Source organism: Oncorhynchus tshawytscha, linkage group LG04, assembly GCF_018296145.1.
Source record: "Oncorhynchus tshawytscha isolate Ot180627B linkage group LG04, Otsh_v2.0, whole genome shotgun sequence".
Lineage (NCBI taxonomy): Eukaryota > Metazoa > Chordata > Actinopteri > Salmoniformes > Salmonidae > Oncorhynchus > Oncorhynchus tshawytscha.
This window is the reverse complement of record NC_056432.1, coordinates 34,625,808-34,648,381: the sequence shown is the minus strand read 5'-3', so window position 1 is coordinate 34,648,381 and position 22,574 is coordinate 34,625,808. Positions and strand designations below refer to the sequence as shown.

Sequence of the window (22,574 nt, the reverse complement as noted above, 5' to 3'; positions counted from 1 at the left end):
TCATAGCTCAAACCTCTGGCCTTCCTGACAAGTTTTTCTAACGAAACAAGTTTTAAAGGAGACTTTGAGACAGATGAATATGATAAAGACATTCAAAGGGTTATTGTGTATTTTGACTTACTGGAGCTGCCAGACAAAGATATAATGAACCAAACAGCAAAATTAAGGTGTTCATACTGGACCTTCACCTGTGAGACAATGATTGTTTATTGACAGATATGACTAGTTTTGCTAACTTAGCTTGAGCATTTCCAATTTCAAAGGAAAATCAAGCATTCCATGAATAAATCATGTCATAAAATCTTAAGTGAAAACTGATGAGAGAAGGCCTCATCAACATAGCTTTACCTTTGAAAAAAACGAGACGTGCCATTAATACAGGCAACGAGTGGAGGACAGCGGAGCCTCTTAAAGAAGAAGTTAAAGGTCTGTGAGAGCCAGAAATCTTGCTTGTTGGTAGGTGACCAAAATACTTATTTTCCACCATAATTTGCAAATAAATTCATTAAAAATCCTACAATGTGATTTTCTGGATGTTTTTTCTTTTTCTCATTTTGTCTGTCATAGTTGAAGTGTACCTATGATGAAAATTACAGGCCTCTCTCATCTTTTTAAGTGGGAGTACTTGCACAATTGGTGGCTGACTAAATACTTTTTTACCCCATTGTACGCTATACGTAAAGTTAGGGTCCAGTCAGTAAGAAGTTTAGCACTTACACCAGCGGTCCCCGTGGCAACAAATTAATAAAACCAAAAGCTTACCTTGACCTGGAAGAGTTCCAGTGCTGTGTTGGATAGTCATAGCCAGCTAGCTAACATAGCATCCCTCTGTTTGAGCAGAGTGTTTGAGTAAGCTAAACTAGCTAGCTCCATTTGCGAGCTAAGTAAGTGAAACTGAATGTGAAAAAAATGACAGTCTCTATCTTTTCTTCATTTTGGAAAGAATGTATTTGTTAAAAAGTGTTCAACTGTTGTCTTTCTCTCTCTGAGTCAACTAAACACCAGATTGTATGCACTGCAGTACTAGCTAGCTGTAGCTTATGCTTAAGCTAATGATCTCTGATCCTTTGATTGGGTGGACAAGATGTTGATTCATGCTGCAGTAGCTCTGAAAGTTTGGAGGACGTCCTCTGGAATCTGTCATAATTAACGTGTAAGTTTATGGAAGGGGGTGAGAACCATGAGCCTCCTAGGTTTTGTATTGAAGTCAATTGACCCAGAGGAGGACGGAAGATAGCTGTCCTCCGGCTACACCATGATGCTACCCTACCGAGTGCTGTTGAGGCTACTGCAGACCTTCATTGCATAATAGTGTGTTTTAATAAATTATTTGGTGACGTGATTATATTTAGTATAGATTTACCTAAAAAAGGATAACTTTTTAAATGTTTTACAATGTATAGGATGGTCCTCCCCTTCCTCCTCTGAGGAGCCTCCACTGCTCCTGTGTAAGCTGTAGCTCTGTAGTTAGTATTCTTTCAACACGCACTGTTAGTACTGCTGCAGCAAGTTCCATTCTTGGGATTGTCATCTGTTTCAACGGTGCTGCTCTTGCCTTTCCCATTATGAAAGCTAAATGCACGTGATCTTCAGAATTGGTCAGTCTCGGGTAGTTTACGTTGCAGTACCCTGATTCACTTGCATCACAGAAGTGGTACAGTTGGGCTGACTTGATCTGTCAAATGTTATTTGGCTTGATGCACCTGTTGTTGCTGAAGACCTCACTCTGCTGTAGGTCTACCAGCCATCTTTGCCATGATTGGATGTAGGCCTCTGGAATTTCATCATCCCATCCATAGTTAAGCTTACATAACTCCTGCAGGATGTGCTTTGTGGTGAATATGAACAGAGCTAGAAATCCAAGCAGATCGTACACAGAACTAACAGTACACAGAATACCTCTCCTGGTAAAGGATTGATTATTCATGGCCACTTCAAACTTGAATGTTTCCTCTTCTACACACCACTGAACCCTCAGGGCTCATTCTAAAGGGAGGTGTTCTTTGTCTGAGTCGAGGTTCTTCACCTCCTTGACTCTCTCTGCCTCTTGAATCAAGGCCAACACAGAGTGGTTTGTTTGCTGATCCATTTCATCAAGCGACAGTCTTGAATTGTTTGCACAGTACTATGGCTTGCCCTTCAGTTGGTACCGACTTCAAGCAGTCATCTACATGGAAGTTGTCTTTGATGGTGTCAACTGCTTCAACTGAGAAGCTGCTCTTGTTATCCTGTGCAGTCTTCTTCAGAGCATAACTATCACAACTGGATGAGTCCCCAAAACATATGCACTGTCATCCTGTACTCAGTAAGACTCTGACTGACATCACTTCCTTAACACCTGTTAATCACCTTCCACAGTTCCATACATTTTGGTGCAATTATCCCAATTAGCAGTTCAATGTCGATGTGAGATTTGAGATTACTGAAACTATTTCAGATAACTCCACTTTACTGCTTCTTGAGTGGGGATATGCTCTTTCATGACCAGGATTTCGCCTTGGGTGTACAACTCTGGTAGTTCAATTAATTCTTTACCTTCTAGACTGCATACTTCGTAGCCAGTCACAATGGAGCTGTTGACTTTTTTCTTGTCCCATAGTACGCAGAAAGATTCTGTTTTTTATCCTCCTTCACATGCAACTTTCTTTTTAAAGCTTTAGTGCAGAAGCTTGCACTGCTTCCTGGATATAGGAAAGGGCTTCGTTTGAATTGGATACCTTCACCTGCACTGGTATGATGGGAAGAGGAGTAGTGTGGTTGCCAACCCGTGTTGCCTTGCATCTCCAGTGAGACCAGTGCGCTGCTCATTGACGTTTTCTGTTTCTTTTCCTCTATCCCCTTTCCTGTAGCCTTCTTCCTTGTTTCTCTGTATGTGGAGAATTTTTACTGAATCTGTCTCCAAATCAGGACTTTGTCTTTCTTCATATGCATGTATAGTGGGGCAAAAAAGTCGGCCACCAATTCTGCAAGTTCTCCCACTTATAAAGATGAGAGAGGCCTGTAATTTTCATCATAGGTACACTTCACTTCATGACCGACAAAATGAGAAAAAAAATCCAGAAAATCACATTGGAGGATTTCTAATTAATTTATTTGCAAATTATGGTGGAAAATAATTATATAAGAAATATTTAGAAATGTCACATTCAATAAGTAAAAGCTTTGTGATTTTTTTTAACCACCTTGAATCTTTTTTTAAGCTCATCAGACAGTGAACATTAGAATGCTCATGTCCATGGACAATGTATTCACAAAGTCACTGACAACGCAAAGTTACCTTCAAATGTTTTATTGTCGCCAACACAAACTGATGAAAAGTGAATGAGTGAAACAACACTGTGGTGTTAATATTGATTTAGGTAATTCTGTGATGTACAGTACACCACATTCAGTACATTTTTCTAAATCAATTTAAGTGATTGGGTTGGTGCAGGCGTCATGCCCTTTTATTTAAAGGGACATGGAATTACTTTCATAAAAAAATCATTTGTATGCAATTTCCCTCTTCAGTCGTCAGTAGGTGTCTCTGTCCAAGCCAGTAGGGATCCTTTGGCAGCACAAGTTCCTTTGTGGTAGACGTTTAGCAAGCTCCTGTTGAGGAGAGGGTATGAAAAATGGGGTCAGGTGGGGAATGAACTTCTAGAACATAGACCATCCAAAAAAAGCACTTTGTAATGACTTGATGTAAGAAGGGCTGTATTAATAAAATGTAATTGGACACTTACCAGACTGCAGCACAGGCTCAAACTGTCCGGCCATGCAGATCTCCTCTTGCTTGGCGCGAATGCTCCTCTGGATGGTTGGGGGCAGGCCACGGGGGTTACGAGAGAAGATAAGGGAGTAACCATCCTCACAGCTTCCATCGTCCTTTAGGGTACGGCAGGCATAGGTGATGGCATAGTTTTCATAGTCGGTGTCAATCACCCAATAGTTGTCACCTGAGAAAAGAGGAGAGTATACTGTGAGTCTCGAGGGTGGCTTACTGTTGGTTGTTAATGATGTGTCTGTGCCTGTAAGTGTATAGGCATATTGTCTATAAGGGTATATTGTGGTCTTGTAGTGCTCAGTTGGTAGAGCATGGCGCGTGCCACACCAGGATTGTGGTTTTCGCATCTAGGGCCACCGACACATAAAAATGCATGCACGCATAACTAAGTCGCTTTGGATAAAGTGCTGGGTAAATGGCATATATATATATATATTTATTCAGAAAATGTACCTCCGCTGGACAGATAGCTGGCCAGGCCCTGGTAGTTCATGAACATCTTTCCAGGGTTGGCAGAGTCAGGCACAGTGTACTGGGCAGCCATGTCAGCGCACACAACCCAGAATCTGAAGATGGATGTCAATGGTGGAAAAAGCTATTGTAAAATACAGTACCAGTCAAAAGTTTGGACACGCCTACTCATTCAAGGGTTTTTCTTCATTTTTACTGTTTTCTACATTGTAGAATAACAGTGAAGACATCAAAACTATGAAATAACACACATGGAATCATGTAGTAACCAAAAAAGTGTTAAACAAATCAAAATATATTTTATATTTGAGATTCTTCAATGACAGCTTTGCACACTCTTGGCATCCTCTCAACCAGCTTCAATTAACAGGTGTGCCTTGTTAAAAGATAATATGTGGAATTTCTTTCCTTCTTCAGAAGATAGCCCTATTTGGTAAAAGACCAAGTCCATATTATGGCAAGAATAGCTCAAATAAGCAAAGAGAAACAACAGACCATCATTACTTTAAGACATGAAGGTCAGTCAATCCATAACATTTCAAAAGCTTTGACAGTTTCTTCAAATGCAGTTGCAAAAACCATCAAGCACTATGAGGAAACTGGCTCTCCTATAGGGAGGAGGTCAGAGACCTGGCCGTGTGGTGCCAGGACAACAACCTCTCCCTCAACATGATCAAGACAAAGGAGATGATTGTGGACCACAGGAGAATGTGGACCGAGCACACCCCCATTCTCATCGATGGGGCTGCGGTGGAGCAGGTTGAGAGCTTCAAGTTCCTTTGTGTCCACATCACCAACAAACTAACATGGTCCAAGCACACCAAAAACAGTCGTGAAGAGTGCATTACAAAACCTATTCCTCCTCAGGAGACTGAAAATATTTGCCATGGATCCTCAGATCCTCAAAAGGTTCTACAGCTACACCATCGAGAGCATTCTGACTGGTTGCATCACTGCCTGGTATGGTTACTGTTCTGCCTCTGACTGCAAGACACTACAAAGGGTAATGCGAAGGGCCCAGTATATCACTGGGGCCAAGCTTCCTGCCATCCAGGACCTCTATACTAGGCTGTGTCAGAGGAAGTCCCTAGAAATTGCCAAAGACTCCAGCCACCCTAGTCATAGACTGTTCTCTCTGCTACTGCATGGCAAGCGGTACCAGAGCGCCAAGTCTAGGTCCAAGAGGCTTCTAAACAGCTTCTACCCCCAAGCCATAAGACTCCTGAACACCTAATCAAATTGCTACCCAGATTATTTGCATTGCCCCCCTTTTGACACTGCTGCTACTCTGTTGTTATAATCTATGCATAGTCAATTTAATAACTCTACCTACATGTACATATTACCTCAACTAACCGGTGCCCCCGCACATCGACTCTGTAATGGAACCCCCTTAATATTGTCTCGCTATTGTTATCTTACTGCTGCTCTTTAATTACTTGTTACTTTTATTTCTTATTCTTATCCATATTTTTTAAAACTGCATTGTTGGTTAGGGGCTCGTAAGTAAGCATTTCACTGTTAGGTCTACACCGGTTGTATTCAACACATGTGACTAATAAAATTTGATTTGGTGAGGACCGTCACAGGAAAGGAAGTCCTAGAGTTACCTCTGCGGAAGAGGATAAGTTCATTAGAGTTACCAGCCTCAGAAATAGGCAAATAACCGCACCTCAGACACGTCTCAACATCAAATGTTCAAAGGAGATTGCGTGAATCAGGCCTTTATGGTTGAATTGCTGCAAAGAAACCACTACTAAAGGACACCAGTAATAAGAAGAGACTTGCTTGGGCCAAGAAACACGAGCAAGGGACATTGGACTGGTGAAAATCTTTCCTTTGGTCTGAATTTGAGATTTTTGGTTCCAACCAACGTGTCTTTGTGAGACGCAGAGTAGGTTAACGGATGATCTCTGCATGTGTGGTTCCCATCATGAAGCATGGAGGAGGAGGTGTAACGGTGTTGGGGTGCTTTGCTGGTGACTCGTCGGTTATTTATTTAGAATTCAAGGCACACTTAAACAGCATGGCTACCACAGAATTCTGCAGCGATACACCATCCTATCTGGTTTGCGCTTAGTGGGACTATCAATTGTTTTTCAACAGGACAATGACCCAATACACCTCCAGGCTGTGTGAGGGCCATTTGACCAAGAAGGAGAGTGATGAATCAGATGACCTGGCCTCCACAATCACCCGACCTCAACCCCATTGAGGTGGTTTGGGATGAGTTGGACCGCAGAGTGAAGGAAAGCAGCCAACAAGTGCTCCGAATATGCAGGAACTCCTTCAAGACTGTTGGAAAAGCATTCCAGGTGAAGCTGGTTGAGAGAATGCCAAAGCTGTCATCAAAGATAGTGTACAAAGCTGTCATCAAGGCAAAGGGTGGCTACTTTGAAGAATCATGGTTACTACATGATTCCATATGTGTTACTTCATAGTTTTGTAAAAAATAGTTTTAAAAAATAGTTTTAAAAAATGAATTGAGTAGGTGCGTCCTAATCTTTGACTGGTACAGTATATACACTGAACAAAAATATAAACACAACATGCAACAATTTCAAAGATTTTACTGAGTTTCAGTTCATATAAGGAAATCAGTCAATTGAAATAAATAAATTAGGCCCTAATCTACAGATTTCACATGGCTGGGAATACACATATGCATCTGTTGGTCACAGATACCTTAAAGTAGGAGTGTGGATCAGAAATCAGTCAGTATCTGGTGTGACCACCATTTGCCTCATGTAGCACGACACATCTCCCTCGCATAGAGTTGATCAGGCTGTTGATTGAGGCCCGCGGAATGTTGTTCCACTCCTCTTCAATGGCTGTGCAAAGTTGCTGGATATTGGCGGGAACTGGAGCACGCTGTCGTACACGTCAATCCAGAGCATCCCAAACATGTTCAATGGCTGACATGTCTGGTGAGAATACAGGCCATGGAAGTACTGGGCCATTTTCAGCTTCCAGGAATTTTGTACGGATCCTTGCAACATTATCCGTGCATTATCTGTAAGGTTCTGATTTTCTATTCTTTTTCATACACATGATCTATGGTTGTGAGGCCAGTTGGACGCACTGCCAAATTCTCTAAAACGATGTTGGACGCGGCTTATGGTAGAGAAATTAACATTCAATTACTTGGCAACAGCTCTGGTGGACCTTCCTGTAGTCACCATTCCAATTCCACACTCCATGAAAACTTGAGACATCTTTGGCATTATGTTGTGTGACAAAACTGAACATTTGTATTGTCCCCAGCACAAAGTGCACCTGTGTAATGATCATGCTGTTTAATCAGCTTCATGATATGCCACACCTGTCAGGTAGATGGATTATCTTGGCAAAGGAGAAATGCTCACTAATAGGAATGTAAACAAATGTGTGCACAACATTTGAAATAAATATGTTTTTTTGTGCATGGACAATTTCAGGGACCTTTTATTTCAGCTCATGAAACATGGGACCAACACTTTACATGTTGCGTTTATATTTTTGCTCAGTGTAGTTACTCATCACAGATACAGTACTAGAATACAATTACGAGCAACATGTACAGGTAAGCCTTATGTTTTCACTCCAACAAACTGAATGACTAGGGAATGGCACATTTCTAAAACTATTACCATTTCATCAGAAATAATCTCCAGCTCTCTTACCCGAACAGTGTGACACGGCCCTTGGAGGAGGCAACCATGGAGCCGTCGTCACCGATGGTGTACTCCGCTGAGATGTTGTCCTGGAGGAACAGACCCTCAGGGTCCTTCTTCTGCAGAGCGTACCACTTCCCTGCGTACTGGAGCGCACACGCATAAACAGGTTAGTTGAAGGGCCTTGCATGTAGGGCTGTTGTAGCCTCAGCAATAATAATTTCCTGCATACTGGAGAGTGGCACAATATTTGTCTAACTGCGTACGGTAGTACAGGCACACATGAAACAGATAGATGTACTGCAACCTTGCAGGTAGGTCTGCTATAGACTACGTACTACACAACCTGTGTATTGTCATCTGTACTCACTCTCTTGGGGTCAAAGTCCTCCTTGACTGTGAAGCTGTCCACCACACAGGAGGCAGCCCAGCTCTGCTCCAGACCCACCAGGAGCACGACCACCAGGGCGAGCATATGGAAATTCATTTCTAGAGGAGACAGAAATTCCAGTCGTAGAATTGTATACACATGTAAGAACAAATTAAAGTGACATTAGCATGTCTATTTTGATAGAGCACAAAAGCTATTCCTCTCAATTGTTAACAATTCCAAATCATAACTTGGTAAAATGACAAGCTTGACTATGGTGGAACGTTTCAAAGTTTCTCAAAATCTCTCTACAAATTGCTCCCAGATAAAACTATTTACAAACCATTTTATAAAAAATGTTATAATATTTAACAAAGCCAAATAATCAGATAAATCTATATTAGCAACAACATTTCCATGAAAAGTTCCAAAACTTACCTGTAATGGAACAAAGCAAGTGGTGAAGTTTCAATGAAGTTGTAGGTATGTGTTTCTCTTCGACTGTGTTCGTCTTCTGTCTAGGATCCTTATATACCCAAGGAACAGACGAGCTCACTGATTATTTTCACATTCTGGTCCTAAATCTAGCACTAATCCAGTTAACTAAATCCTGTAAGCCGTTGAATTTTCCCATGCAGCACTGAAATGGCTTTATGTAATTGTATCAGTGGTGTATAATAGTCTAAACTCAAAGAAAGCACATGTCTAGGGAATTAGTTCACCTCAGCCAAGCCAAAGTACTGTTTACCCATGGGAATGGCAATACTAGTGTATTTTAGGCTACAGAAGTGTATTGTTAGATAGTTCCTTATTGACATGCAAATTAAATGGAAATAAATTACACATGTATTTATCACCAGTTGGTATCACTTCCTTTGAACTGAATTTGAATAATATGAAGGATAAATAAAGAGGGACTGGATGTCAAGTTGGGGCAGCTGAAGTAAAAGTACCAATCAAACCGACCATTTACACAGGGAGCCCAATTCTGGTCTTATTGTCACTTATTGGTCTTTTGACCAATCAGAATAGCTCTGAAGAAGATCTGATGTAAAAAGATCTGATGTGATTGGTCAAAAGACCATTTGTGGAAAAAATATCAGAATTGGGCTGCCTGTGTAAAAGTAGCCATACTGTGCCTGTAAGCTACAGATGTGTCCTCAGTCCACTTGGTGAAGTTGTTTCAAAGACAATATTCTCACACTCTGTATCAACTGTGGGTGGGCTACCATTGTTTTACCTGTTAAGTGAGCAAAATATAATATCCACAAATGACATTCATACATTCTTCCATGAAAGAACCCCCCCCCGAACATCCATCAGAAATCATACAGATAGTGATTCCATAGAGATAAAGATGTTGTAATCACACAATTTTGTGTAGAGACCATACACCTTCAGCCAATATATTTGTGGTGCATAATATCTCATGGAATATATTATTGTTCAAAGTTGAATCAATGTCATGCTATCCAAATGTTATCATGTTATGCAAATCTGCATGCTAATCATTGAAATGAGAGCATGATCACTAGTCCATAATAACTTGCCCAAGAATACACGTTGTAAGAATACACGTGTTATGAAATGTCAAGGTCTGTGTGGGACTTTATGTTCCTGCCCCTGGGTTAAGTCACATGGTCTGTTGCACCAGCTTGCTTCTGTAATCCCAGACAAAACGTTCTCGGGCAGGAGACTGCTGAAGCGCATTTCAAGATGGTTGTCAACACGAGGTTAAATGGGTGTCATGACCCTGTCATTTGAATATTTTCTCAGTGAGGAAGGCAATACATTGGAACACGTCCATGAATCATTTTTAATAGTGGACTATAGCTGATAACAGGTAGGATGATATACATAGTTGACAAATAAAGCTTTTGTCTCATGCTATAATTAACCACTTCTGTCATTGTTGCTGCTTATATTTAGATTGGGGATGAGCTTGAATTACTGTGGCTTGGCACCTTTGCCTTTCAGCCATGCCAACATAACACATACAGTGAGTGTCAGGTCAGATGTTTGCTTCACCTGAAGTCAGTTGTTGGATCCACTCCAGTCATGACAGCAGACAGACCACAGCCCCCGTATTCACGTGCATGGTCATGACAGGGAAGACAGTAAGACTTTGTTTATAATCAATATTGAATCATTTTTGTAATATCAGTTTCATAGTTTCTAAAAGTTTAGAAAGTACCCTAACATATATTTGAGTTGGCGGATGAAGATTTCTTAAGTGTAACTGTCTTGTTCTATAATAAACTCAGCATCATGGTCTGGGGCGGTGTGTCACAGCATCATCGGACTGAGCTTGTTGTCACTGCAGGCAATGTCAACGCTGTGAGTTACAGGGAAGACATCCTCCTCCCTCATGTGGTACCCTTCCTGCAGGCTCATCCTGACATGACCCTCCAGCATGACAATGCCACCAGCCATACTTCTCGTTCTGTGGGTGATTTCCTGCAAGACAGGAATGCTAGTGTTCTGCCATGGCCAGCAAAGAGCCTGGACCTCAATCCCATTGAGCACGTCTGGGACCTGCTGGATCGGAGGGTGAGGGCTAGGGCCATTCCCCCCAGAAATGCCCGGGAATTTGCAGGTGCCTTGGTGGAAGAGTGGGGTGACCTCTCACAGCAAGAACTGGCAAATCTGGTGCAGTCCATGAGGAGGAGATGCACTGCAGTACTTAATGCAGCTGGTGGCCACACCAGATACTGACTGTTACTTTTCATTTTGATTTCCCCCCCTCCCATTTGTTCACACATTATTCCATTGTTCACACATTATTCCATTTCTGTTAGTCATATGTCTGTGGAACTTGATCAGTTTATGTCTCAGTTGTTGAATCTTATGTTCATACAAATATTTATACATGTTAAGTTTGCTGAAAATAAACACAGTTTAGTATAATCATGACTTGATAGCAAAACAAGTGTCAGGAAAAAGGTGAAGCAAGTGCAATGTAAATGAAGAAAGAACAACAATTGAAATGTTTACCATTGTTACGGTTTTCTAGTGGTGATGAAGGAGAGTCGGACCAAACTGCAGCGTGTCGATTGAGATTCATGTTTAATCAAATAAAGAAACACGAACACTACACAAAACGTAATCAAAACCGAAACAGCCTATCTAGTGCAAACTAACCGAGAGTACACATAGGACACTAAGGACAATCACCCACGACAAACTCAAAGAATATGGCTGCCTAAATATGGTTCCCAATCAGAGACAACGATAAGCACCTGCCTCTGATTGAGAACCACTCCAGACAGCCATAGACTTTGCTAGATAACCCACTAAGCTACAATCCCAATACCACCACCAAAACCCCAAGACAAACACACCACAATTACAAAAACCCCATGCCACACCCTGGCCTGACCAAATACATAAAGATAAACACAAAATACTTTGACCAGGGCGTGACAACCATGTATTTATCATGTAGCATTTATGACATTGTCATGAGGCTGTGTAACTAGGGTACAAAACATTTAACTTCATTTACAATACTGCATTTGTGATGTTACAGTTCTGAATCCAAAAAGCAAGCCATTATTTTGTATGCCATGTAAATAACTACAACATACTCTATCTGGTTTCAAAGTGAGGGTTTATAGGTTAGAGCGCACACGTCAATAAAATAACCGCCAGAGAGTTTTTGACCAAGTATGTACAGGAAGAAGAGAGTGGAACATTTCAGGAGCTGTGTGAAGAGCTTCACAGTGACTTCTTCCAGTGCCTGCTCATTTCAAAATGGACTCTTCACTGGCTGTAGTGAGAGAGCAGAGAAAAGTAGATGTCAACTTTCTTTACAGAAACAATTAAGTGTTGGAATAACAATGCAACAGTTTACTGCTGTAGGTTATTATTCAGGCTATACCTAGAGAATATACATTACTGTCCAAAAGTTTGGGGCCACTTAGAAATGTCCTTGTTTTTCTAAGAAAAGCATCTGGGGCATCAGCATTTGTAGCTTTGATTACAGGCTCAAAATGTCCAGAAACAAAGAACTTTCTTCTGAAACTCATCAGTTTGTTCTTGTTCTGAGAAATTAAGGCTATTCCATGCGAGAAATTACCAAGAAACTGAAGATCTCCTGCAACGCTGTGTACTACTCACTTCACAGAACAGTGCAAACTGGCCCTTATCCAGAATGGAAAGAGGGGTGGGAGGACCTGGTAAACACCTGAGCAAGAGGACAAGTACATTAGAGTGTCTAGTTTGAGAAACAGACGCCTCACAAGTCCTCAACTGGCAGCTTCATTAAATAGTACCCAGTCTCAACGTCAACAGTGAAGAGGCGACTCCGGGATGCTGGCCTAGGCAGAGTTGCAAGGTATTTGTCATATCTCAGACTGGCCAATAAAAATAAAAGATTAAGATGGGCAAGAGAACACAGACACTGAACAGAGGAACTCTGCCTAGAAGGCCAGCATCCCAGAGTCGCCTCTTCACGGTTGATGTTGAGACTGGTGTTTTGCTCAGTTGTGCACCGGGGCCTCCCACTCCTCTTTCTATCTTAGGTGATTGTCCTGTTGAAAAACAATTGATAGTCCCACAAAGCGCAAACTAGATGTAATGGCGTATTGCTGCAGAATGCTGTGTAAGCAATGCTGGTTAAATGTGCCTTGAATTCTAAATAAATCACTGACAGTGTCACCAGCAAGCACACCCACACCATCACACCTCCTCCTCCATACTTCATGGTGGGAACCACACATGCAGAGATCATCCGTTCACCTACTCCGTGTCTCACAAAGACACAGTTAGAACCAGCGGTTAGAACCAAAAATCCCAAATTTGGACTCATCAGACCAAACAACAGATTTACACCGGTCTAATGTCCATTGCTCGTGTTTCTTGGCCCAAGCAAGTCTCTTCATCTCATTGCTGTCCTTTAGTAGTGGTTTCTTTGCAGCAATTTGAAAATGAAGGGCTGATTCACTCCTCTGAACAGTTGATGTCGAGATGTGTCTTTTACTTGAACTCTGTGGAGCAGTTATTGGGGCTGCAATCTGAGGTGCAGTTAACTCTAATGAACTTATCCTCCACAGCAGAGGTAACTCTGGGTCTTCCTTTCCTGTGGCGGTTCTCATGAGAGCCAGTTGCATCATAGCGCTTGATGGTTTTTGCTACTGCACTTGAAGAAACTTTCAACGTTTTTGAAATTTTCCAGATTGATTGACCTTCATGTCTTAAAGTAATGATGGAGTGTAATTTTTCTTTGCTTATTTGAGATGTTCTTGCTATAATATGGACTTGGTCTTTTACCAAATAGGGCCATCTTCTGCATACCACCCCTACCTTGTCACAACACAACTGATGGGCTCAAATGCATTAAGAGGGAAAGAAATTCCACATATGATCTTTTAACAAGGCACAGCTGTTAATTGAAATGCATCCAGTTGACTACCTCATGAAGCTGGTTGAGAGAATGCCAAGAGTGTGCAAAGCTGTCATCAAGGCAAAGGGTGGCTATTTTGAAGAATCTCAAATATAAAATATATTTTGATATGTTTAACACTTTTTTGGTTACTACATGATTCTATGTGTTATTTCATAGTTTTGATGTCTTCACTAATATTCTACAATGTAGAGAATAGTACAAATAAAGAAAAACCCTTGAATGAGTAGGTGTGTCCAAACTTTTGACTGCAACCAGGACTGCACACAAGACATGCAACCAGAGGTCTCTGCACAGTCCCCAGGACAAGAACAGGGACTGGGAAACACACAGTAATAAATAGAGCCATGACTACATGGAACTCTCTGCCACCCCAAGGTGACTCAAGCTAGCAATAAAACCAGATGTTTTTTTATATAAAAGAACATGGCACGATAGGGACTGTGAAGAAACAAACAGACGTTTTTACATATTTTGTATTATATTTTGCGATTTATTGTATTATGTAGTGTCATGTACTGTATATTATGTATTTTATGTATTCTATTTGTTGTGTTTTGTTTCCTGTTTGGACCCCAGGAAGAATAGCCACTGCCTTGAAAGCAGCTAATTGCGGATCCTAATAAAATACTAAGTACAACTAAGTTGACATTTTATTACAAGTTTCCTGACAAATTATAATTGACCTCATCCCTAGGAACATGCATTTGTTTATTATAGTTTTACTACAACTTTGTGTATTTAAGTGAAGAAAATGCAGAAATGGTGTTTGTTGCTGTCACACCCTGACCATAGTTTGCTTTGTATGTTTCTATGTTTTGGTTGGTCAGGGTGTGATCTGAGTGGGCATTCTATGTTGGATGTCTTGTCTATTTCTATGTCTGGCCTGATATGGTTCTCAATCAGAGGCAGGTGTTAGTCATTGTCTCTGATTGGGAACCATATTTAGGTAGCCTGGGTTTCACTGGGTGATTGTTCCTGTCTTTGTGTTTGCACCAGATAGGGCTGTTTTGAGTTCTCACGTTTATTGGTTTCGTTAGTTTATTCATGTATAGTGTCTTCATTAAAAAACCATGAATAACCACCACGCTGCGTTTTGGTCCGCCTCTACTTCACCTCAAGAGAACCGTAACAGTTACTGACTAGCCAGAGCTGGTCATTACAGTAATTAGTGAAGTTGACAGGAACAGATCAAGACTTATTAGGGTGTAGTCACAAGCAGTATCATACCATATGTTTATGCGGATCTGCCACTTTCTTTCAATTTTTGCCTAAAATGACATACCCAAATCTAACTGCTAGTAGCTTAGGCCCTGAAGCATGGATATGCATATTCTTGATACCATTTGAAAGGAAACACTTTGAAGTGGAAATGTGAAAGGAATGTAGGAGAATATAACACATTAGATCTGGTAAAAGATAATAGAAAGAAAAAATCTAGTGTTTTTTTTGTATATTTTTGTACCGTCATCTTTGAAATGAAATGGCATAATGAATTATTTGATCCCAGGTGCAATATAGACGTTGGCCACTAGATGGCAGCCCTGTATGTGCAAAGTTTTAGAGTGATCCAGAGAAATCTTGCATATCTATTCAAAATGTTGTATCAAGACTGCCCAAATGTGGCTAATTGGTTTATTCATACATTTTCATGTTCATAATTGTGCACTCTCCTCAAACAATAGCATGGTATTCTTTCACTCTAATAGCTACTGTAAATTGGACAGTGCAGTTAGACTAACAAGAATTTAAGCTTTCTGCCCTATCAGATATGTCTCTGTCCAGGGATTTTTTCTGTTTCTTACAACCTCATGCTAATCACATTCGCCTATGTTAACTCAACCTCCCCGTGGATGGGACACCAATCCTGAAATAGAACTTCGAAATGGATTGCCAAGCATGTTCAATCTTCGCAGGATAGATTAAAAATGATGAATATTACACATCCTCACACAGGTACTTGAATAAGAGGCTTTAAAATCTCAATCAACATTTTATATATTGTAATGAATACAATTCCCAATGCAGACAACAACAACTTATTTCTTTCAGTTGGACGTTTTGGAAAAACAGTGCCTAATAGGTGCTTCCTGTGGGGATTCAAAAAGTGGACAATAGATAAGAAGATGTACAAAATAGAGGGTGTTTCTGAGCAGGCTATTAATGTTAATATGCTGCTCTATCCACATCATCCAATGAGTATGCATTTTACCCCACAAGTGGCTTTGAGCGGTTTAAGAGTTGAACAATCCCAATGCATCAGATTACAGACTGTTATCATCTCAGGACAAAAGGGGGCTAACCTGTTTGCAGGTTTTTATCTACACAACGCAGTAGATGCATTGACCTTCTGGTTCCTTTCGCAGGGTAGACTGAACAGTAATGGCCCAGATTGGTCTATGCTCTCTATACGTTCCAAATAGGAGCATTAAAAAGTAAACTTAAACATTAAAACATTTATTTTTAAAGTAGTGGAGCTATTGGAGAGAAAAACAATTCTGTATCTGTGTGTCACCAGTAAATGATCAATGTGTGTTGCATGGTGGAAAACATATTTGACATGAGCTGTGGTATCTCTCAACAAAAGTGCTGCTGTAAATACTGGAAAAAAAAACAACACCCACTTGCTCACTCACTGCATTGCATTCATATCAGAAGTTAAACACCATCTGCTCCAGGGTCTCTGTGTCATTCTAGGTCCGACATTCGATTGTACGCATCACAAGCTTTACATTGCAAGTGTAGATCAAGCTGCTAACTAATCTAAGAATGTATCATCATTCAATGATAATTGAGGACACAATGAGAGTCACGAAGACTGCACAACAGCTGGCAAAAGTCTGCAAATCCCCTGTAGTAAGTTTTGTAGTATAATCAAAATCCCAAACACATCCAGCAGCACACGAAAAGGAAGTACTCTTTCTGATCTCTGTCCTTTTTCTAAATGTTTAAAGAGCATTTATTTACAGATGGTGGATCCTCTTTTGCAGGTACACAAACAGGTTGTTGACAATGTTAATGGCAGCAATATGTGCCACGTTTCAAAACAAATCAGACAAAAGTGTATTTTACCTTTATTTAACTAGGCAAGTCAGTTAAGAACTAGGAACAGTGGGTTAACTGCCTTGTTCAGGGGCAGAACAACAGATTTTACCTTGTCAGCTCGGGGATTTGATCTTGCAACCTTCCTGTTACTAGTCCAACGCTCTAACCACTACCTACCACCAAATATCTTGAAGATTGTCTTATGAAAGACTGAGCAATATGAGGTACAGTATATCTGAATCATTATTACTGATATCGTGCAGAAGATACTAGTGAATCCTTTTCATGAGTGTTCTAGCCAGTTGCAGGCCCTCCAGCTCACAAAGCACTAATGTAGGTGTCAGTAATGTGCAGCTCACTAAGACAAATTTAAATTGTGTAAAATTGTGAAAATTATGATAATGCCCTTTTAGCTTAAGAGCTGTTTGAAAAGACTGCCTGAAATCTTCGCCTGTTTTGATGGGATGGAGTTTTAGTAAATTAGTTAATAGACCAATAAGAAAGAAAGTTCCAAACCTCTCTTGCCAATAACAGCAAATGTTCAGTTTTCACCTCCCCACCCAGACCACTACCAGACAGTCCTAGCAACATTTTTGATTGAGAAATTGCTCTTTACTAAGAATTTATTTTTGTTTCTTTTTGACCATTTTAAGTGGAGAAAAAATAAGAAACCCGCACACTGCTCTTGCTAGTATCACTGCTCTTTATTAAGGTTTACGTATCGGCCTCAAGGCCTTCGTCAGAGCTTTTTCATCTTATTAAACTGCAACAAGGATGTGCAAGTGACTTTTCCATTTTGACCATTTTAATTCATAGCAATGACAGTAAAGTACTTTATTGTTACCCAGAAATGATTTGATATTGAGATAAAAATGGCTGCATTTGACCTTTAAAGCTAGAATCCTTAATGGTGAACCAGACATGTCCGTTGCAACATTACAACAACAAAGAAGTTACTGCAAACAAAGAATTAAAAAAATTCCACCTTGGACATCATTACACGGCAATACATGCAAACATTTCTACCATCCTGCGCGACGACGCTCCTAAGCTTGGCAACAAAAACAATAACAACCGTGGCCAGTGGCGCTGTTTCCCTCTACTTCGGATTCCAGCTTTAATCAAAGATATTCTAGTTTCCTCTCAGCTTTAAATGTTATCGCCTCTAGCAGGAACTGGCTGAGGGCTAGTTATGTATACTACAGTAAAACAACCTGGCACAGCAGATATGTCATCAGTGGTTTCCAATGGAACTGGCTGCTGGGGAGTTAGGCCTAGTACTGAGGAGACGGGTGGAGTTGTTGGCTGCTCCATAATGGGTATGGGGTATGGGCTCGGGGGAAGAGTTGTGCCCACATGGAATTCTTGGATTGTAGCTGTGTCAATGATTGATGGAAGAGCCGTCGTGAGCATAGACCTTATATGGGTTATGACATCAGAAGTCAGACTGGGAGAATCAGTCACTGTGATTATGGCTGGATGTTGTGAGGTAGTCTCAGTTTCTGTCCCATTTAGTGAGTCTGCCGATGAGGCTTCAGTTCCAAGTGCAGTTTGTGACGCGATCAAAGCATCATCAACCTCTGAGGCTGTTTCAGAGGCTATAGCATCGCTTTCTTGTGGATCGGTCTCCTCCTCTGTGTCTGGTATTGCAGTCTCAGCGCCAGTGACCATTGGCTGACCATTGGCTGTCTGTGGTGCTCCGCCAATGTTCTCAGAAGACTCGTTGGACTCAGAAGACTCAGAAGATTCCAGGCTGTCAGCCATCAGGTTTCTGAACTGGAATCCATGCAGACTGACCTGTTTTCAGAAATATAAATACATATTTTAGTGTAGAAACATAGCATAGCACACTTTTTTTTTACACAGTATGTTTTTACTGACTTTGTGTCATTGTGCACATTATAGTGTAATAGTGACAGATTTATAAGAAGAAATATTATGGAAAAACAACATGGGCATTCTTACTGGTTTTGAATAAGATACTGTCACCACAAAGAAAACACAAAGGGCGGTCCTCAGAATCTCCTTTTTAATTTCCATCATTTCTGAAAGAGTGAAATAAATGTCAACGTTGTTCTATATTTTACATAGTAAACTTCACAAGTATTGGTGAGAAACAAAGGTTTATGGAATACATTATAATTTAACATCATTATTTCAACACTAAATGACAAAGACATGTATGTTATTCTAAGAATTACCTTGATTAGGTTGAGTATCCCCTTGTCTTCAGCATGAAAAGGGAAGGGTTTTACAGTCCCAATGAATACAAATTTAAAGATAATGTTCCTGCAGTACATCCAATGCTGATAGGATGTATGAATGAACAATAGACGTTATTTGAATGGGGCATGCTTATATGCATGATGTGGTGCGTGGGATCAACCAAGTGTCACTATGATAATTTATTTCCTTTGCTGACTTATTTCCATGGCAATACTGGTATACCCTTTAGTCTTGTCTATATTTTAAGAATGGAAAGCTCAACATTAAATCCTTCAAAGTGTTAAATTAGAGAGAAGCAGAAATAACACACAGACAGATGAACCAATGTCATTTGAAGACAAAGCTACAGTATAAGCCTGGTAAACATGTTGTTGTGGTTCCATAATTCCAGTGTAAACAACGAAAAACAATTGTATACTTTTAGAAAAGCTTCCTTCATGACGCAGGGCAATATTCTGTCAGGATTCTAGTTATTAAAGCAAACCACCAAACCAAAGGAGCACCCTCATTCCTGAGGGGGACGGGACTCAATTTATTTGAGTGACCACAAAAGCAAATAGACCAATACACATTTCGCTTGAAGCAGAGAAGGCAAAATGTATAATCTTTATGATATAAATAAAATTGTGGTATTTTCCCCCAAAGTATGTACAGATACACTGTAAAATCACACAATTTCACAAACACAATTTCATATGAGTTTGACTAATCTATTGCAGATAATTGCTCTACATCCAATAGTAAACAGAAATATGCAGAAAGTATAATAAGACCCAATAATTGACAATGTGGATGTTTATTTAATAGTCATAATAACATAAAACATTTCCCAAAAGCCCATCCTCCCCAATTAAGATGCCACCAACCTCCTGTGACACAGTAATTTAGTTTAACCTCCAGCTATGTTCAATACAAAACACAAGCAAAAAAAACTGACATTATAATCAATCAAGTTGTGTCTGATCGAGTTGTGTGAGGATCTGTGGCTATCAAATTTTTCACATGCGCCAAATACAACAGACCTTACAGTGAAATGTTTACCTACAAGCCCTTAACCAACAATGCAGTTTTAAGAACATACCTAAAAAAAAGTAAGAGATAAGAAAAACTAACAATTAAAGAGAAGCAGTAAATAACAATAGCAGGGCTATATACAGGGGGTACCGGTACAGAGTCAATGTGCGGGGGCACCGGTGTTGAGGCAATTGAGGTAATATGTACATCTAGGTAGAGTTATTAAAGTGACTTTGCATAGATAATAACAGAGAGTAGCAGCAGCGTAGAAGAGGGGGGGCAATGCAAATAGTCTGGGTAGCCATTTGATTAGATGTTCAGGGGGCTTTTGGCTTGGGGGTAGAAGCTGTTTAGAAGCCTCTTGGACCTAGACTTGGTGATCCAGTACCGCTTGACATGCAGTAGCAGAGAGAACGGTCTATCACTAGGGTGGCTGGAGTCTTTGACAATTTTTAGGGCCTTCCTCTGACACCAGCTGGTATAGAGGTCCTGGATGGCAGGAAGCTTGGACCCGGTGATGTACTGGGCCGTACGCACTACCCTCTGTAGTGTCTTGCGGTTGGAGGCCGAGCAGTTGCCATACCAGGCAGTGATGCAACCCATCAGGATGCTCTCGATGGTGCAGCTATAAAACCTTTTGATAATTTGAGGACACATGCCAAATCTTTTCAGTCTCCTGAGGTCAAATAGGTTTTGTCGTGCCCTCTTCCCTACTGTCTTGGTGTGGTTGGACCATGTTAGTTTGTTGGTGATGTGGAAGCCAAGGAACTTGAAGCTCTCAAACTGCTCCACTACAGCCCCATTGTTGAGAATGGGGTAGTGCTCGGTACTCCGTTTCCTGTAGTCCACAATCATCTCCATTGTCTTGATCATGTTGAGGGTGAGGTTGTTGTCCTTCCACCACACAGTCAGGTCTCGGACCTCCTCCTTATAGGCTATCTCCTCATTGTCGGTGATCAGGCCTACCACTGTTGTGTCGTCGGCAAACTTAATGATGGTGTTGGAGTCATGCCTGGCCGTGCAGTCATGAGTGAACAGGGAGTACAGGAGGGGGCTGAGCACGCACCCCTGAGGGGCCCCTGTGTTGAGGCTCAGGGTGGCGGCTGTGTTGTTACCTACCCTTTCCACCTGAGGATGGCCCGTCATGAAGTCCAGGATCTAGTTGCAGAGGGAGGTGTTTAATCCCAGGATCCTTAGCTTAGTGATGAGCTTTGAGGACACTATGGTGTTGAACGCTGAGCTGTAGTCAATGAATAGCATTCTCACATAGGTGTTCCTTTTGTCCATGTGTGGAGTGCAATAGAGATTGCATCATTTGTGGATCTGTTGGGGTGATATGCAAATTGGAGTGGGTCTACGGTTTATGGGATAATGGTGTTGGTGTGAGACATGACCAGCCTTTCAAAGCATTTCATGGCTACAGTAATGAGTGCTACAGGGCAGTAGTCATTTAGGCAGGTTATCTTAGTGTTCTTGGGCACAGGGACTATGGTGGTCTGCTTGAAACATGTTGGTGTTACAGACTCGGACAGGGAGAGGTTGAAAATGTCAGTGAAGATACTTGCCAGTTGGTTAGTTCATGCTCAGAGTACACGTCCTGGTAATCCATCTGGCCCTGTGGCCTTGTGAATGTTGACCTGTTTGAAAGTCTTACTCACCTCGGCTGCAGCGTGCAGGATCACACAGTCATCCGGAACAGCTGATGCTCTCATGCATGTTTCAGTGTTATTTGCTGTGAAGCGAGCATAGAAGTTATTTTGCTTGTCTGGTAGGCTCATGTTACTAGGCAGCTCTTGGCTGTGCTTCCCTTTGTAGTCTGTAATAGTTTGCAAGCCCTGCCAAATCTGCCGAGCATTGGAGCCGGTGTAGTATGTTTCATTCTTAATCCTGTATTGACACTTTGCCTGTTTGATGGTTTGTCTGACGGCATAGCGGAATTTATTATAGGCTTCCAGGTTAGAGTCCTTGAAAGCGGCAGCTCTACCCTTTAGCTCAGTACAAATGTTTCCTGTAATCCATGGCTTCTGATTGGGGTATGTACGTACAGTCACTGTTGAGATGACGTCATTGATGCATTTATTGATTATGCCAGTGACTGATGTGGTGTACTCCTCAATGCCATCGGAAGAATCCTGGAACATATTCCAGTCTGTGCTAGCAAAACAGTCCTGTAGTTTAGCATCTGCTTCATCTGACCACTTTTTTATTGACAGAGTCACTGGTGCTTCCTGCTTTAATTTGAGTTTGTAGGCAGGAATCAGGAGGATAGAATTATGGTCAGATTTGCCAAATGGAGGGTGAGGGAGAGCTTTGTACGCGTCTCTGTGTGCGGAGTATAGGTGGTCTAGAGTTTTTTTCCTTTTGGTTGCACATTTAACATGCAGATAGAAATTATGAAAACTGATTTAAGTTTCCCTGCATTTAAGTCCCCGGCCACTAGGAGCACCACCTCTGGAGGAGCGTTTTCCTGTTTGCTTATGGCTGTATACAGCTCATTGAGTGCGGTTTTAGTGCCAGCATCGGTCTGTGGTGGTATGTAGACAGCTACGAAAAGTACAGATGAAAACTCTCTAGGTAGACAGTGTGGTCTACAGATTATCTTGAGATACTCTATTTTAGGCGAGC

The 22,574-nt window shown here is 41.1% G+C and overlaps 1 protein-coding gene and 1 long non-coding RNA gene across 2 annotated transcripts; both read right to left on the bottom strand.

Annotated features, from left to right (window-relative positions):
• Positions 1-3,273: 3,273 nt before the first annotated feature.
• LOC112248623 (purpurin) lies at positions 3,274-8,855 on the bottom strand. Its single transcript, XM_024417794.2, has 6 exons — positions 8,699-8,855; positions 8,261-8,379; positions 7,900-8,036; positions 4,220-4,332; positions 3,726-3,938; positions 3,274-3,591 (listed from the first exon to the last, which is right to left on the bottom strand). Exons 2-6 carry the CDS (start codon positions 8,375-8,377, stop codon positions 3,581-3,583), a joined length of 591 nt encoding a protein of 196 aa, XP_024273562.1. The 5' UTR covers positions 8,378-8,379; positions 8,699-8,855; the 3' UTR covers positions 3,274-3,580.
• Positions 8,856-17,394: 8,539 nt separating this feature from the next.
• Positions 17,395-19,023, bottom strand: LOC112249696. The gene is made up of 3 exons (XR_002953387.2): positions 18,911-19,023; positions 18,675-18,754; positions 17,395-18,506 (listed from the first exon to the last, which is right to left on the bottom strand). It is a non-coding gene; the product is annotated as an uncharacterized LOC112249696 (long non-coding RNA).
• Between the last annotated feature and the right edge of the window lie 3,551 nt (positions 19,024-22,574).